This window comes from Natrix helvetica (genome assembly GCF_964273705.1).
Source record: "Natrix helvetica genome assembly, chromosome: 5".
NCBI classification, from domain to species: Eukaryota; Metazoa; Chordata; class Lepidosauria; order Squamata; family Natricidae; genus Natrix; species Natrix helvetica.
The window spans coordinates 89,460,730-89,479,224 of NC_138551.1; the positions used below are offsets into that span (position 1 = coordinate 89,460,730).

Here is an 18,495-nt window from a genome sequence, read left to right on the forward strand (position 1 = left end):
AACAAAACCACGATCCTTGAAGCTTTATTTGTTTTAGGTGTGGACGGTTTTGGCTTTGAAGGCATCATTTGTATCGCTGTTCATGGATTCTGTTATGTGTTGGCTGGCTTGAACAATATTTGTACTATAGCCAGGATTAACCATATACTCCCACTGAGGATATTTGAAGGCCCTTGACGTTATTGCAATGGCCCCCACCAGCCAGCAGAGCTGGCAGCAGATTCAGACTGGGTATGTCTAGTTTAATGAAAAGGAGGACCAGGGGAGACATGATAGCAGTGTTCCAATATTTCAGGGGTTGCCACAAAGAAGAGGGATTCAAACTATTCTCCAAGGCACCTGAGGGTAGAACAAGAAGCAATGGGTGGAGACTAATCAAGGAGAGAAGCAATCTAGAACTGAGGTGAAATTTCCTGACAGTTAGAACAATTAATCAGTGGAACAGCTTGCCTCCAGAAGTTGTAAATACTCCAACACTGGAAGTTTTTAAGAAGATGGATAACCATTTGTCTGAAGTAGTGTAGGGTTTCCTGCCTAAGCAGAGGGTTGGACTAGAAGACCTCCAAGATCCTTTCCAACACTGTTATTCTATTAATTTTGAAGAAGATGTTTTGGAAACGGCTACTCTGATTATAGGCTGGTTTGTAACTGCATTATTTTCATCGCGTAGCGACCTTGAAATGCCATCTTGGGCAGGCAACCTTCACTTTCTTAACTTTCTCTTTCTCCCCAAGTGTTGCCCCTTCTTCTCACCCTCCCTCCAGTGTTCCTGGCAAGCTGTTACTGAAGCAATTACGAAGAGCAGGCATGAGGTAGCAGTTCTGACACTCCAACCCATGGTTTTAAGTATATATGGTCCTTTATCTTGGTGTAATGAATACGGATGTTGTTTCTATTTCTTCCCCCCATCAAGGTTCCAGGCAAATAAATGATCTGTATTTTTAACATTTCCCAGGTAATAGTCTATGTGGAAGATGTTAATGATGAACTACCTGTATTTACCCAAAGACAATATAATCGGCTGGGTTTGCGAGAGACCGCTGGAATTGGGACATCTGTTGCTGTAGTCCGGGCCACAGATCGTGATACAGGTATAGTTATTGCATAGAAGAATTACATAGGCTGGCCATTGCAATGCTGTTTGAATAGCCTTCTTTGTTGGTGATCCTGTCCTGATTTATCTTTGGAGGAAAAGTATTAGAGCTTTCTGTATGTATGAGCCATGTTAGGAGTCCTAAGATGTATATCTTTTTCGTTATAAATTCCAGTTCCTGTAATGTTGAATAAAATCAACTACATAACCTGTTTCCCCAAAAATAAGACCTCCCCAGATAATAAGGCCAATTGGGCTTTTGAGCGCATGAGCTAAAATAACACCCCCCCCAAATAAGACCTCCTTGAAAATATTGCAACACAGCAGCAGCCATGAGGTGACCACGCTCGCGCCTCCTGCACCTCAAAAATAAGACCTCCCCGAAAATAAGACCAAGCACTTATTTTGGGGGGTCAAAATAAAATAAGACCCTGTCTTATTTTCAGGGAAACACAGATATTGATGAACAGAAAGTGAAAGCTACTTAAAAACTTTCAGATAGCTTCTTTGAATCTAAGCCTCCTGCCAATATCCAATTCCTCATAGGTGTAAAATCAGGAATTTGTGTATATTATTTTATGCGACCCATTCTATAAATATTATCCAACACTGATTAGGGTTAGTCCCCATCCATAATTATAAGGAAGTCAATGGACCGGTATGTTAATATTTTTACTTCTTATATACTCACTATTTTCTCTTATTTTAGACTGCTGCATGTCCAAATGAAGCTCAGTTTGGAAGGTATATTTGAATTTTAGGCACAATAGAATAATAGTTGAATGGGACCTTTGAGGTCTTCTAGTCCAACCTTCTGTTCAAACAAGAAACCCTATACATTTTGGACTAACGGCTGTCCAATCGCTTCTTAAAAGCTTCCAGTGATGGGGAACCCACAACATATAAAGACACAACTCACTGGTTAATTGTTCTCACTGTTAGGAAATTTCTTCTTAGTTCTAGGCTGCTTCTCTCCTTGATTAGTTTCCATCCATTGCTTCTTGTCTTGCCTTCAAGTTTTTTGGAAAACAGGTTGACCCATGCTTCTTTCTAGCAGCCCCCCCCCCCCCAAATACTGGAACACTGCAATTATACCTCTCCTAGTCATTCTTTTCACTATACTAGGCATACCCAATTCCTGAAAAATTAACATCTTGCTAATGCTGCTTTAGAAAATCCCGTGTACAATGATGTTCATAATTAAATTTACATTTTCCCCATCATTTTGGGTACCCAGATGCAATTTGAGTCAACATGCTTAATTTGCATACTGATTTAAATGTGCATGCATTTTACTTCATTAGATCAATTGACATAATTTGCAGCATGTGACATCAGTGCACAGCTGACATAGGATGATATAACAAGGGAAATTATGTAAATGTAGAGAAGGAATGCTCTTCCTTAAATGGTCTATTAAATCAAGATCTTAAAACACGGATGTCAAACTCGCCGCGTCACATTGCTGTCACATGACGTAGCGTGACATTTTTTCCCCTTTGTGGAGCTGGGGTGGACTTGGCCTACATGTGAGACATCTGGCCCACGGGTCCCCGGTTTGACCTCCCCTATTAACTTAAAATATTGTTACTGAGAATAGCCATGGGATAAATTGGGGAAAGAACTATAGATCACCATCATAATTGTTAATTGCAATGTTGTATCTGAATGCCTACATGCAGAGTAGATGTGCCAACTTAAAGAGTCTCTCTGCTTCAGTACTTATCTTAAAAGGAATTAATTAAAGGGGCGCACTAGCAAACTGGCTCCTCTTCTTTTCAATAATTGGACTAGCGAACATCTGCCGAAGGTACTAACTAGCAGTACAATTAATTTATTTATGGTCAAAGACCAACGTAATAATAAGAAAAATCACATAACACCCCAATAAGTTAATTCAATGAGAGCCAAACAATTAATAAAACAAATAAAGAATCATGTTTAGTCCAGAGTAAATCAATAAATAAGCCTTGCTACTGTTAAGCCCAGAGTCTTCTTACAGCAATTAAAATTTACAGCCCAAATTTGGCAACCCTCCTAGACGTTGTAGAGGCTGATTTTTAGCAAGAAGAAAATGTTTGTCTGTTCTGGCCAAGACTGATGAGTACATGTTGTTATGAATTCAGAATGCTCTACTTGATACAGAGGGCAGGACAGCATAATATGCCATAACATCATCTCAATTATCTAACCCAGCCAAGGGAATGGAATTGGGTTACCCTTTCCTTACAAAGTCATGGTAAGTAAGAGCCTGCCACTGAGAATGCCCTGATATGCAAGGGGGAAAGGATTTCGTTGTATTTAAGTACAATGACAATAAAGATTATACTTATACTGATCTTAGTAACATTGTAAAGTGTAAACACCCTATTGCAATGGCCACCATTAAAATGGCGTGGACTTTACTCCAACAACTTCATTGTACAAGGTCAGAGACTCATGCTTGGTCTCTAAAACGGCTTTCTTAAGCATTACCAAGACCTTCACGAGACCATATTTTATAACTGCAGTTAAGCCTGTCTTCCCATGGGAAACAAAAACCTAAAACTCTCATGGGTATAACTGAATAGCACAAAACTAGATTAAAAGGTTCTGTAAAAAAATTGTCCATCATTAATCGGAATTCTACAGTTAAATGTTGTTTTTTGGTTTCTGCTGTTTCAAACAGCAACCAATAATGTCTCAGTTTTCTCTCGTGATTTCTAATATACATTGGTTAATACATTTCAGGAAGTGGTTAAATTATTTTGAATGTGAAAGCTCCAATTTCAGCTTTGTTCAGCTTTCACCCACAAGCCATGCCATGCCCACCAAGCCATGCCCACAGAACCGGTAGTAAAAACAATTGAATCCCACCACTGCTATATATTGCAAAATATAGCTTCACAGTGCTTTACAGCCCTCTTTAAGCCGTTTACAAAGTCAGCATATTACCCCCAACAATCTGGGTCCTCATTTTACTGACCTCGGTAGGATGGAAGGCTGAACCAGTCAGAATCGAACTGCCAAACTGCTGGCAGAGGGCAGTTAGCAGAAGTAGCCTGCAGTACTGCATTCTAACCACTGTGCCACCACGGCTCCTGGAATAAATTAATCTGTGGGGACTTTAGTGTACAGCTAAAATGGGTCTTTAACCATCTGTTCCAATTGCATAAAATTAGAGTTTCTAAGACTCTTTTTTGCAGGGGCAAAAGCAATAACAGATTCCCCAATGGGTGCCTTAAAGGAATAAATGTTAATTGAACTGTTAATTGAACTGTTAATTTAAATTCAATCTTTCTTCCTCTTAATCAGGACTGCATGTTGTTGCTTATATTTAGTACATTTTAACAACTCTATAAAAATAATAAAGTCGGTTAAAAATATAAATAAATGATATAAAATAAAAAGAGGTGACTTTCCCTTCACTGCACTAACCCTATGTATTTCTTCCCTTTGGATTTCATCATTTTAACTAATAGAATTATTTTTAAAAAAACAGGATGGGTGGGAGAAATTGAATTTGGGACATGTGGGGGTGGAAAAGGGGTGGGTTTCCATTTTTTTTACTACTGGTTTTCTCGTGTACGCGCGCATGCGCAGAAGCATTTAGGCAGGTGGGCGAAGCCTCCCGCCGCCACTACTACCAATTCGCCCAGGAGCAACCCACCTCGGGGGTGGATTATCTAAGATTAATTCGTACAACTCCAAGCAATTGTACTATAGCCATGATGGTGAACCTATGGCACGGGTGCCACAGGTCGCACGCGGAGCCATTTGTCAGGGCACGCGAGGCGTTGCCCTGTCAGGTGGTCAGCGCACATGCACGCGCTGGCCAACTGACTTCGACCTTATTTTGAGGCCATTTTTCGCCCTCCAGAAGCTTCAGGAAGCATCTGAAGCGCGAAAAACTGGCCTACAGGCAAACCAGAAGTTCAGGAATGGACTTCCGGTTTGCTCGTAGGGCCGGTTTTAGTCCTCCGGAGGCTTCAGGAGACTTCCCTGAGGGCTCCGGAGGCTTCAGGAGGCTTCCCTGAGGGCTCCGGAGGCTTCAGGAGGCTTCCCTGAAGGCTGTGGAGGGCAAAAAATGGCCCTACGAGCAAACCAAGGGCCTCCGGGGGGGGCTGTTTTCACCCTCCCCAGGTCCTATAAAGCCTCTGGAGCCTGGGGAGGGTGAAAAAAAGCACGCCAAAAATGGGGGAGAGCATTGGCCATGTGCGCATGCGCACTGGGGTCGTGCACATAGCATTATGGGTGTGGCATGCCCATACACAACCCCCCCTACACTCCCCCCACTTTTGGCACGCAAGCCAAAAAACGTTTGCCATCGCTGTACTATAGGATTTGGAATAGTAGGAAGAAGAAGAGTTGCCCCATAATGTGGAAAACAAACAGAAGGAAGTAACGCAAAAAGAAGCAAATGCAGAAAGTGCATCTGGAACCCCAATGGAGCATATTTGATGAGAATTAAAACCACAACAGGATATATCAATGCTTGCTTCTTTTTGGGGAGGGGGGACTATCATAGATTTTATAAAATAACAAAGTTGGAAGGGACCTTGGAGGTCTTCTAGTCTAACCCCCTGCAGAAGCAGGAGACCCTTTACCATTTCAAACAAATGGTTGTTTAGTCTCTTCTTAAAGGAGCACCCACGGCTTCTGAAGGCAAGCTATTCCATTGGTTGATTGCTCTCACCGTTAGGAATGTCCTCCTTGGTTCTAGCTTGCTTCTCTCCTTGATTAATTTTCATCCATTGCTTCTTGCCTTATCCTAAATTGAAACATCTGATCAGGGTAATTAATTCAAGTAAAAGGCAAGGAGTTCCAACAGAACTTCAAATTACAAATACTTTGAGTGTATCACCAACCTAAGTCCAAAGGCCTGTGAGAGAATTTGGGTGAAGAGATTTGAGCTCTCCATTATGTGAGCCTTCAAAAATCTCAGTCTACCTCCAACAGCCGCAGCAATAGGTAGTGGAAGCCAGTTAAATATACTAGAGTTGTGCCATGAACTGTGAGCAATCCCATTGAGTGGAGCAATCCTGATCATCTCAATCCATTGGTTTCATGAAAATTTTCAGTTTGGTAGGCAGGTACAAAAGATTGGCAAGGATTGGCAGACCACTGAAATAATGGAACAAATCAAGTTGCAACACTCCATTTGTCAACTCGCAAAGCATCCCTGGCCTGCTCTCAAGTTGCCATATGTGAGGGAGGGGGGAACTGACGGAGCAGCATGGCAGCCACGACCAGAAGCACAATCCACACATATCTTTCTCAAGGTTGTCTACCAGGTTACCTGCAACAGCCAGAGAGGTGTGCTCTCTACTGCCCGTGAAAGCGCTCCGTTGGAGGATGTGATTTATAACACACCTTGGAGGAAAGGGGAAAACAGGGCCATAATTGGGCTGTAACTTACATGGGGTCAGATTTGACTTCACTTGGTATGTTGCTCCTAATAAATAACTGGATTTCTTTTGAAACTTGGCTCAAGGCTCATGATTTAATTAGGTCATCTGTTGGAACCCTGACACCATTATTATACAAAATTAAACGTTTTTGGAACGTTGGAGGAATTTTGAAAAGAAGAAATATCTTCATTGGGATACACTCCTTTGGGATTCTATACCATGGCTTATATTACAACCAACCACATGCCTTCTCTGATCATTCTTTTTCCTCTCCCTCTCTAGGAAATGGAGGTCTGGTGAATTACAAAATCATCTCAGGCTCCGAGGGCAAGTTTGAAATTGACGAGAGCACCGGCCTCATTACCACCATTGACTACCTGGACTATGAGACGAAAACGAGCTACTTGATGAATGTTTCCGCCACAGACCAAGCCCCGCCCCAAAACCAAGGCTTCTGCAGCATTTATGTCAGTCTCCTTAACGAATTAGATGAGGCCGTGCAGTTCTCAAACATCACCTATGAAGCAACCATCATCGAGAATATCCCCTTGGGTTCTGAAGTGCTACGAGTCCAGGCCCGGTCCATCGACAACCTTAACCAGATCACATACAAGTTTGACCCAAATACTAATCCTCAAGCTTTGTCTTTATTCAAAATAAATGGAATCACCGTAAGTAATTTACTGCAGGATTTCTGTTATCTGTGGACATCACCAGATATCAGTGGCCTGTATGTTTTTATTTCTTTCTGGCAGGGGGTGATTACAGTCAGAGGACAAGTGGATCGAGAGAAAGGCGACGTTTACATCTTAACTGTTTTGGCGGATGATGGAAGCCCTAAACTGGACTCAACTGTGGTGAGCTGGTTTTGTTTGTGTTCCTTTGTCTTTGTAGCATGAGAAAACGTGGAACTGATTGTCCTGCCCAAGATTGTGTTTTTTGTTTTCCTTATGCTTAGCTAAAATTTCAACCTACTGTTGAGGTTGTTCATCCCCAAGAAATGGAAGGTTTCTGGTTTGCTCTGGAGATGGGAACAGAGTAAAACAACTTTGAAGATTGTTTTGGGGGGATGCTCCTTAGAATATGCGAGAAGACTGGAAATTTTGTTTTCCTTTTTCTTTTCATTTTAAAGCTTTCATCACACAGGACAGGACAGAACAGAACAGAAAAGAACAGAACAGAAAAGAACAGAACAGAATAGAATAGAATAGAATAACAGAGTTGGAAGGGACCTTGGAGGTCTTCTAGGCAGGAAACTCTACACCACTTCAGACAAATGGCTATCCAACATCTTCTTTAAAACTTCCATTGTAGGAAGGTTCTTTGTGGCTGTGTTCTTCAAGACACCAAATCAGTGGTGGGTTGCTCCCGGTTTAGCACGGTTTGGCTGAACCAGTAGTAGAGGCAGTGGGAGGCTCCGCCCACCCTCCTGGACACTTCTGCGCATGCGCAGTAGCATTGCGCACAAGAGAGAGAGAGAGAATGCACAAGCGAACTGGTAATAAAACCGGTACAGTACAAACCAACCACTGTACCAAATATCTTTAGAATCACAACATGTGTTATGACGGATGTGTGGATTGTGTAGTCAATAAGCCACTCGATGTTAAAACTGAAAACCTATTGAAACATTCAAACTGTTAACCATTTTACTACTTCCTTAAGACCGAAGGATAGTTCGGTTGAATTGTTTTCTATAAAGTACTGATTCATTTATTTTCTTAATCATCCACATTTTTACACTGGATTTACTTAGATTCATTTACTTTAGATTGTTTTTTCTGAATATCAAATGATGTGATTCTTATGAAATTATTCTACATTTTAAACATTTTAAAAGTAATTTGTGTTTAGTCCACGATATTTTTGCTCACATATTTTATTATCCTTTCTTACAGATGTCTTACTCAATAGAATTTTTAGAACTCAAGGTGGTTTAAGAAACCACACGCTCAAAACACATGGACTAAAATTATCTTAGAATCCTCTCTTCTACATTTAAAAAAAAACACAGGATGGGCAATTTCTGTTTTAACCTCACCCTTGTGTTTCTTTTTCTCCCTTTTTTTACTACTTTTGACTCAAAATGCGAGCATTTTGTGGAGGTGGGGGAGAGGAATACATACAAGAGTGGTACAATGAGAAGTTGTAGTTTAAGGCCCAAGTGTAGTTTCCTATTTTGGACAAATAATACTGGAGAAATAAAGGTTATTATCTGAAATGCATCAGCATGCATGGAGAATGCTAAGTGGAATTTGGGTGAGAAATGTATGAATAAATGACCAAGGAGACCACACCTATTACCCTGTTTCCCCCAAAATAAGGCCTCCCCAGATAATAAGCCCAATTAGGCTTTTGAGCGCATACGCTAAAATAAGCTCTCCCCCCAAAATAAGCCCTCCCCTAAAATATTTTAACGCATGCACCGCTGATCCTCGCCATTTCCTGGGGGGAGGGGGGGAACCTGCCTCACATCAAGGCTGTTCCTACAAACCCTAGCTACCACGCCCCTTCTCTTAGTGGCGGCCGCAAATGAGCGGCAGGCCCAAAGACACTAGGGTTGGCAAGAGTGTGCCAGAAATAGAGACAGAACCTCTGGCCATTTCTGGATCAGCTGAGCAGCGGGCCATGGGCTGAGGTTAAGGGGCCTCCTGAACCTCAAAAATAATAAGACCTCCCCAAAAATAAAGCCGTGCTTATTTCAAGGGTCAAAAGAAAATAAGTCCCTGTCTTATTTTTGGGGAAACAGGGTAGATGGTTAAGGAGAGATTGATAAAGCAACAACAAAGACTTACTATTTTTTTACATTGTTCTTTGAATCTATGTCTCTGGCCCATAATATTTTTTTTCCAAAACCCTGTATTTGTGTTTCCTATTTAAAGGACAGAAATCTAATCCCTGTTTGTTTCTTTTCTTCTCTGTGTCCGCATTTGTGCTTCCATCCAATAGAAGGTAGGAATGTTTATTATAATGTTTATTATAGCATGCTGGCCAGGGAATGCAAATTAAAAGCTACACATTTTGAAGCTGCCAAGGTTAAAACTCATCTAGGGCTATTCCTAGAAAGAAAGTGAAAATTGAAAGTGGTCAATGGATTGCCTAAGATGTTGTGTGTCTTCGAAGAGACTCCTGCTTATACCAATTTCACATCCATTCAGTTTGGAAGGTCACCTAATCACCAAGCCACCCTTGCCAGTTAAAATAATTAAAAACATCAATATATAAAAAACTAAAGAATCAGGGAGGACGCAGTGGCTCAGTGGCTAAGATGCTGAGCTTGTTGATCAGAAAGGTCGGCAGTTCGGCAGGTCGAATCCCTAGTGCCCTGTAACGGGGGGAGCTCCCATTACTTGTCCCAGCTTCTGCCGACCTAGCAGTTCGAAAGCATGTAAAAATGCAAGTAGAAACATAGGAACCACTTCCTATGGGAAGGTAACAGTACTCCATGCGCCTTTGGTGTTGAGTCATGCCGGCCACATGACCACGGAGACAACTTTGGACAGCGCTGGCTCTTCGGCTTAGAAATGGAGATGAACACCGCCCCCTAGAGTCAGGAACGACTAGCACATATGTGCAAGGGGAACCTTTACCTTTAAAGAATCAGGATAATAAGACAACCATGTCTTGGTAAGACAGGCGCTCTGAACATAACTTTCTAATGGGTACCTATATTATCCCACTTGGCACAATGTTTATGAGAAGAGTCAGTTCTTTAAAACCTTATTAAGGTCTTAAGCCACATCAGGACCACATGGACCTTGGGATGTGGGAGCTTCTGCTTCAAAAGGCAAGGGCAGTGACAGAAAAAGCATGCCTTCTTTTAGAACCTAAAAGATGTCCTTGTTTTATTGATGGGACCTGGAATATTTTTTCAGTGTTCTTATAATATGGACAGAAGTACAGGTAGACCTCATCTTACAACCATACCATTCAAAGTTGCAGCGGCCCTGAAAAAAAGTGACGCGATCGTTTTCCACACTTAACAGCCGCTGCAAAATCCCCATGGTCATGTGTTACTATCTTTAATTAAGCTGCTTTGGAAGTAGCATACATTTTCATGATAAACATTTTCCAAGCTCACGTTCACAGAATCACATTGTGGTTTCATTAGTGCCAACACTGGAAACAAATCTCTTCACATGGCAAACAGAATTAAGAATGCAACCATGAGACGGAAGAGACCCATGGCTTCGGACAGGGCAAATCCCAGAATAGCATAGGAGAATAGCTGCTGTTTCAGAGAAGGATTCCTGGCATAACCAATGATTAGACTCCCAAAGACAGTTCCAATACCAGCACCAGAATCAGCCACTTCTACTGTGGCCGCACCTGCACCAATAAATTTGGCAGCGGTGTCAATGTCCCTGTTGAGAGCACTAGTTTGGAACTCCCTTGGTGCTAGTTGATTGCCAGCATTCTGAGAACCTGTAAGGAAAGTAGTATTGCCCTCTCCAGTCTTGACTTCCGGCCTAGACAACATTGATGCAGAAATTGGTCTGTATAGGATCCTTGGTCCAGTACGCATCAATGCGGGGCAGCCGGCGGCGAGCTGGATGCAGGCGAATATGATGGCTGCTGCTAAGGCTGCGCTGCTGGGGAGAGCAGGTGCCGCGGGAGCTCTGCAGCTCCTAAAGGATCCGGGGGACCTGATCGCTCGGGAATGGTAGCGGCAGCAGCGGCGCCGGTGGCTTTCCGCCTAAGCGAAGTACGGCTGTAGAGGTGGAAAGGACCCCGTGGTCATGTGATCAAAATTTGGACATGTATTTATGATGGTTGCAGTGTCCCTGGGCCATTTGATAATGTTTTGAGACTTTCTGACAACCAAATGCAATGGAGAAGTCAGATTCACTTAACCACTGTGTTACCAACTTAACAGCTGTAGTGATTCACAACGAGGGCAGGAAAGATTGCAAAATGGGGCAAAACTCACTTACCAACTGTCTTGCTTAGCAATGGAAAAAAATTGGCTCAATTGTGGTCATAAGTCAGGACCACCTGTAATTAAAGGGAAGGTGTTCCACTCATATTGAGGACCTAATCATGAATGGGTTTGAATTGCCTCTGGAAGGCAATTCAAACTCAAACTTTTGAGTGTAGATTTAGTTTAGTTTGGTTTTACTTTATTGTCATTGCATATCGTACAATGAAATTAAATGCCATCTTCAGTGTACATTATAACTATAAAAATAAAAACACAAGGAGACATCCTTCACATTCTATATAATTGAAATTGAAAATCCGATATTGCATTAATATTGCACCATACCCTAGAATTCAATATAGTTACTGCCCTGGGATAGAAGCTGTTTTTCAGCCTAATTGTCCTTGTTTTTATTATCCTGAGCTATATCCTGAGCTCGCCGCCCCGAGTCCCTTTGTGGAGAGGGAGCGGCTAACAAGTCTAATAAATACAAATATAAGCTCTTCCAAAGAGGGGAGAGGGCAACCAATGATCCTCTGGGCAATGATGTTAATCCTCTGGAGCCCTGCCCTATCTGCCACAGTGCAATTGGCAAACCATACACAGGCGCAGTAAGTTAAAATGCTCTCTATGGTGCAGCGGTAGAAGGTCAACAGCAGTTTTTCATTCAGTTGTTGTTTCCTGAGAAGTCTCAGGTAGTATATTCTCTGCTGGGCCCTTTTGACCAGGGCTTCAATGTGAGCGCCCCAGGTCAGGTCCTCTTTTATGATAGCACCCAGAAACTTAAAACTGGCCACTTGCTCCACTCGGTCTCCATTGATAAGCAAGGGCTGATCACTGCCAACATTGATATGAACAGATATCAGAGCATGACTTGCATTGAGATACGAGCATTAGCAAGGAGAGAAAAAGGTTTGTCACATCCAGTGAAAGAAAGAGAAATGGATCCCGAGCTTTTCTTCAGAAACCAGCTATCTTGGATAATTCTGTGTTTGAAACCTCTAGCCAGACAAAGTTTCACTTATAAACCCATGTTCTCCTCCTTCGAGTCAAGTGTGTTTACGAGCTCTGTTATTTTTAGCCATGACAGCATTTCCTTAACTACTGGCTGAAAATTAGCTCAGATTGATTCTTAACGCATGTCTGCGACTGCAATATATCCCCAGCAGCCTAACACATTAGTGCAGTTATGAAGAGACGGTTCACACTGTACAGTAAAAATATTTAGTGTTGCTGTGAGAGTTGATGAAGTCATTATTGCTTTGATTTTCCAAACATTACTGGACTCATTTAGTTTATATGATGGCGCCAGTGAAGTAGGGCCCTCCCTATCAAACAGGAAGTTTGTCCATTTGTTTGCTAATTAGTGGGGTCCTTAAATTAGCATTGCCTGCAAATAACTTGCTATCCTGCCCACCCCTGAAACAAAACCTTGCTGAGCCTAGGGTGAGTTTCCCAAGTTAAACAGATATTAGATTTGGTTTCTATTTTTTTCAGTCTGAAGAAATGGTCTTTCAAATAAGTGGTCCCTCCTTTGATGTAAAAGATGCCTTCAAACAATCCTAAAAGCATAATGATTTTGCTAGGAGCTGTGTAAAAGTGCACGTTATGGTTTGATTGTTAGGAATGGTGCAAATCACAGATTCAGGAGACCAGTTTGTAGATTTCAGGACCTTTGAGTTCTACTGCGGCATATATAAGAGCTGGCTTTGAAAAGTCCATTGTTAGCTTGCCATCATTTATTTCTATGTAATGCTGGCTTGCCTCCTGTCTACCAAAAGTATTAATCAGACTCTCCTCCACTTGGCAGGTTACTATCACCATATTGGATGAGAATGACAACAGCCCACAGTTCGACATTACTTCGGACTCTTCTGTGAGCATCTCCGAGGACAGCCCTGTTGGACGTCGAATTGCTCTGGTTTTGGCCAGAGATCCCGATGCAGGGAACAATGGACAGGTAGCTGTGACTACATCACTTCACAGTATTCAGTTTCTAAATTGTAGCAGCGGGTATTCAAATGAGATGTTTGTCCACTTCCTTAATGTACACAGGATTAGAAGTAAATGGTGCTTAATTTCTGCATTAACAAACTGAAAGTTACTTAAGAAAAACTTCTGAACTTGGTCTTTTCTAGGTAGGTACACACAATATTCCTGAACAAAGAAATAACTGTGAAGGAAATGTCATAAATTTATGCAAAGTATTTTACAATTGTACTACAGAGATACTTTCTTCATCCTTGGCTACAGCAAGATATCCTAGATTTTCTAGTCTTACCTCCCTTTTGCCATATAAGTGTCACTCCTGGCTCACAAAATATATAGCTCTAGATGAGTCTATTAGGCTGTGTCAAATCAATAGTATACAATTCCTAGGTCCGGAAGTGGCATGGAGAGCCATCTCTCTGGGCACGTGAGCCATCACCTGTTGCTCTTCCAGGTTCTGGTGCGCTGGCCAGCTGGTCTTCACATGAGCATACATGCCAGAAACCGAAAGACAAGGTGGCCGGTGTGCATGTGCGTGCCGGAAACCAGAAGATCATCTGCCCAGCACATGCATGCGCACCGGGCAGCTGCTCTTCTGGTTTCTGGCACTCACGCATACTTCTGTTTCGGCACTTGGTGCGGAAAAGGTTCGCCAACACTGTCCTAGGTGGTAGCGAGAGGTAGCTTGTCATATTTTGTTTGATTTTTTTTCAAGATCCATTATGCCCAAATATTTATTTATAAAGACCCGAATACACCAAAACCTATAGATATAGATATAGATATAGATAGATGATAGATAGATAGATAGATAGATAGATGATAGATAGATAGATAGATGATAGATAGATAGATAGATAGATAGATAGATAGATAGATAGATAGATAGATACATACATACATACATACATACATACATACATACATACATACATACATACATACATACATACATACATACATACATACAGGTTTTGGTGTATTTGGGTCTTTTCCCGTGTAAGGTTGAGAGTATCTTGGCGACGTTTCGACGAGATCCCACTCATCATCCTCAGGCTGGTGTCTTCGGCCTCGCATGAAACGTCGCCAAGATACTCTCAATCTTACACGGGAAAAGACTCGACTACACCAAAACCTGCATATCTGTACCTGTGAAAATCTACATATATGCAAAATATATAATATGCAAAGTACAGGCTCAAACAATTCCTATAAACATGAATGCATAAACCAAGGGATCTAAGGGAAAACTAAGGAGGATATCCAGAGACGTTGTGGGGTTATCATATTTTGGCAGCCTCTGATTAAAGAACAAATTTATTTTCCAGCCCTTAAAATTACCTAGAAGTTCAAAGACCAGGAAGCAGAGGGAAAGATGCTTTCAGTAGTGCTGATTCTGTAGAAAAGGGGAAAAAAGAACAATCCAGAAGTAGGGTGTGGATTTTTATACTTTGTTTATCTGTTCTGTCCTAGTCTAAGGTGCTTATTTTTCTATACATGTTAAATTGACTTTGCAAGAAAGTTGAGACCTTCAGTCTTCTACTCTACTGGATTTTCCATACACTCCAGAACAAAACGCAATAGAATTTATATGAATTCTGATTTCATTGAGCAATATAGATGCACTGGACTTCTGGGGAAGAAATGGCAAACTGAAGGCAGCTCCATGAAAAGTAAAGGTGTTGATTGTGGCAGACTGAAGAGTAGATCAGCTTTTCCTAATCTGTTTCTGGACATGAAGAGGACTTGTATTATATATATATAATGGCTGAAATGGCAACTTTCTTTTTGCTGGCTTAATAGAAGTCTTCGTCAACACTTTCTTCGGTTCATCTTTTCTTCTTTTGAGGAGCCAGTGTAGAAGTTGATGCTGGCAAAAACAGCACTAAATATTTTTACAGCTCACACGGTGCTCACCGTCAGTCAGCCCTGAATGAGTCACGCCCCCATCCCATAAATTAGAATACCATGTGTTCTTCTTCCCTTTGGCTCAGTGTAACTACTTAGTCTTAGAAAGTAAGATAACTCAGGCTGCATGTCGCTTAAGGCAATGGGTAAGCCAGGTGGCTTGTGAAATAACATAGGAAAAAACAGCATTGCAAACCATTTCCTCTGGTGCCCTGAAGCTGCTCAGCAGCTGATTTAAGACAATGGGCATGAAAAGGCTGTAAAAAAAGCCTCAGATGCATTTTTCTTTCACTATTTCATCACACTCCTTTCAATATTAAACAGGAAGCGCTTTGCATTTAAGGTGTGGCCCATTTCTTTCTTTTAATTTGGTACCTGAGGTAGCTGTGAACACCCGGGAGTTTCATTCTTAATGGATAACATCTGCTTTCATACGCTTCAGTTTGAATTTAGAGAATATCTACTGTTGATATTCATTCCCAAGACAAAGATAGCTTTCACAAGTTCCCTTGTTATCTCTTTAGATCATTTACATATCAGTTTTGCTTCGCTAGTTTTTTATATTCACTGTGTCCAACTGCCTGATTTAATTTAACTTCCTCTGCAGTTAAGTATCCAATATTGTTGTTTTTTTTAAACAATGCAATGTTGTTTTACATACCCAGTCTTCCTTTTTAATTGTGTCCATATGCAAGGGACGCGGTGGCTCACTGGCTAAGACACTGAGCTTGTCGATCAGAAAGTTTGGCTGTTCAAATCCTTAGTGCCGCGTAACGGAGTGAGCACCCGTTACTTGTCCCAGCTTCTGCCAAGCTAGCAGTTTGAAAGCATGTAAAAAAATATGCAAGTAGAAAAATGGGGACATCAAAGTTCCGGTTCCGGCGGCAGCGGCGACGGGCAGCTCTTTGCCCGCTCCGGCTCTCCGGTGGGCTTCCCCACTCCTTGGGGGGCACAGGACACCCCTCAGAGGGGTCCTGCCGGAGGGGCGGCATCGCGGGGAGCTCCTGCATCGGCGGCGGCCGGCGGGAGGTCTCTCGCGCGCCCAAGGCACCGGGGAGCTAGATCGGAGGGCGCCTCGCGTTTCTGCGCTTCGCGCCTCGCTAAAGCCGTCGGGAGAATGAAGCAATTGAAGGAAGCAGCTGCGGTGTGGTGAGGCTGCTTCTCTCTTCATGCCCTATTTTGCACAAAGAACTAGTTAGCTTTCTTTAAATAACTTTCGGAGTATTCTGGAGGCGCGGCTGGAGGGAGGGGGGTTCCCCCCCCCTTGGATAAGCGGCGAGGAATAATTTTGCTCTCAGCCCCCGGGGAAGGAGGAGGGGGGAGAGCCAACGAATGAAGCCTCACCCAGGTTGGATGATTTTCTTTGCAATCTAATTTCACTATTTACTGTGATTTGAGGACTTTTGGAACTTTTTAAAACTTTGATATGCCTCTGTGCCCAAAACTGGCAGGGCAAGATGGCACACTTCCGTTGTCTTTATGAACTGTGAAACCTGACTCCACCTTTAAAATTCAGGCTTCCGGTCTTTGTCTCCGTGTCTCCCAGAGGAATCTCTTGTGGATTGGTCTTTTTGAACTTTCTAGGGGAAACCTTTCATCTATTGCCAGACTTATTAGAGAGATTCTCTTCTGCCTGGTTCTTCTGCTCCCGGACCTCACCTGGCTACCCTTCTTTTCTAACTGTTTATCTTATATATGGACTGAACTTCTAATGTTATAAAGGATGGCATCCAAAAGACCACCTCCTGGGAAATCTGGCTTTGCCACATCTGCTCCAACATCTGTAACATCCAGTCCAGCCACACAGTCCAAGATAACAGAACTGATGCAACCTAAGCCTATAGAGATGGACTTTCAACAAATGCTTCAACAAATTTTACAGGGCCAGGAGGAAATCAAGAAACAGCTAAGGGAAATGAAAGATGAAATTAAAGAAAATCAAGCCCAAATTTATAAGAACTCACAGAGACTGGATCTTGTGGAAGGGGGGGTGGAGGAGGTGAGGGGGGGGGGTGGAAGCTGTGCAGAAAGGGAACAAAGATCTTGACATCCAACAGATGAAATTAGAATTTGAGAGAATGTCCTATTATCTTAGATTTCAAAATGTTATAGAAGAAGATGGGGAAAATATAAGGGACATCATGACAAACATTCTGGCTGACTACACACACAAAGAAAAACAACAGATGGGGTGGGATATAGATCTGGTTTATAGAGTGAATTCAGCTTACGCTAGAACACACAATGTACCCAGGGAGGTTCACATTAAATTTCTTAGAAAAAGCACAAGAGATGAAATTCTGGGTGTACAAAGGGGGCAAGCATTGATATATCATGATATGGAGATAACCATTCTGAAGCAGATCCCTAAGAAGATTAGAGAAAAAAGAAAAAATTATTCGCAATTAGCGAATAAATTATACCAGAAAGGGGTGTGGTTTAGATGGTTGATGCCTGAAGGTATGCTGATATTCTGGGAGGAGACAAGAATTAGAATTAATTCACCCATAGAGGCGCAGGCCTTTATGGAAAAAAATAAAATACTCCTAGAGAAACCACCAGATACCACAACGGACACGCAGGACACGGGAGGGGCCAGAGCTCTGCCAGTGGAGGGAGATGGGGCAATAGCAAGAAGACTCAGATCACAAAAATAAACAAGAAAATCATATTATTATAAACTGACCGAAAGTGAAAATGGAATTATATTTGGATTTTATACTGTAATGTTTAATTTGATTGAATTTAATAACAGAACTAATATGCTGACTGTAATCAATTATATACTAATGCATTATATTAAATGTATACTATGGGTATGGAGGGAGGGGGGCCTCACACACTTTGCAACTGCCAAAATTTGTATACCTGTCCATTTACCCTTTTCCCTATAAATCTTGAAAAACCAATAAAATTTTATTATAAAAAAGAAAAAAAAAAAAAAAGAAAAATGGGGACCACTTTGGTGGGAAGGTAACAGCGTTCCGTGTGTCTTCGGCGTTTAGTCATGCCAGCCACAGGACCATGAAGACATCTTCGGACAGCGCTGGCTCTTCGGCTTTGAAACAGAGATGAGCACCACCCCCTACGGTCGGGAACAACTAGCACATATATGCGAGGGGAACCTTTACCTTTACATATGCACATGCAATAATTCCAGTAGAAAACTTTTTGTCTAAGGGTTAGTAGTATAA

At 42.0% G+C, this 18,495-nt stretch overlaps 2 protein-coding genes across 2 annotated transcripts in view; one reads left to right on the forward strand and one right to left on the reverse strand.

Moving 5' to 3' along the window:
• CDH23 (cadherin related 23) overlaps nt 1-18,495 on the forward strand; it is a 677,284-nt gene that overhangs the window by 526,625 nt on the left and 132,164 nt on the right. The window contains exons 30-33 of the mRNA XM_081954507.1: nt 956-1,091; nt 6,766-7,154; nt 7,239-7,340; nt 13,215-13,364. Coding sequence (XP_081810633.1) covers nt 956-1,091; nt 6,766-7,154; nt 7,239-7,340; nt 13,215-13,364 — 777 coding nt within the window. The remainder of the gene's footprint in view (nt 1-955; nt 1,092-6,765; nt 7,155-7,238; nt 7,341-13,214; nt 13,365-18,495) is intronic.
• Nucleotides 10,509-12,694, reverse strand: LOC309393729 (ATP synthase F(0) complex subunit C3, mitochondrial-like; the record flags this gene model as incomplete). Its single annotated transcript, XM_081956224.1, has 2 exons — nt 10,509-11,179; nt 12,686-12,694. 2 exons carry the CDS (start codon nt 12,692-12,694, stop codon nt 10,619-10,621), a joined length of 570 nt encoding a protein of 189 aa, XP_081812350.1. The 3' UTR covers nt 10,509-10,618.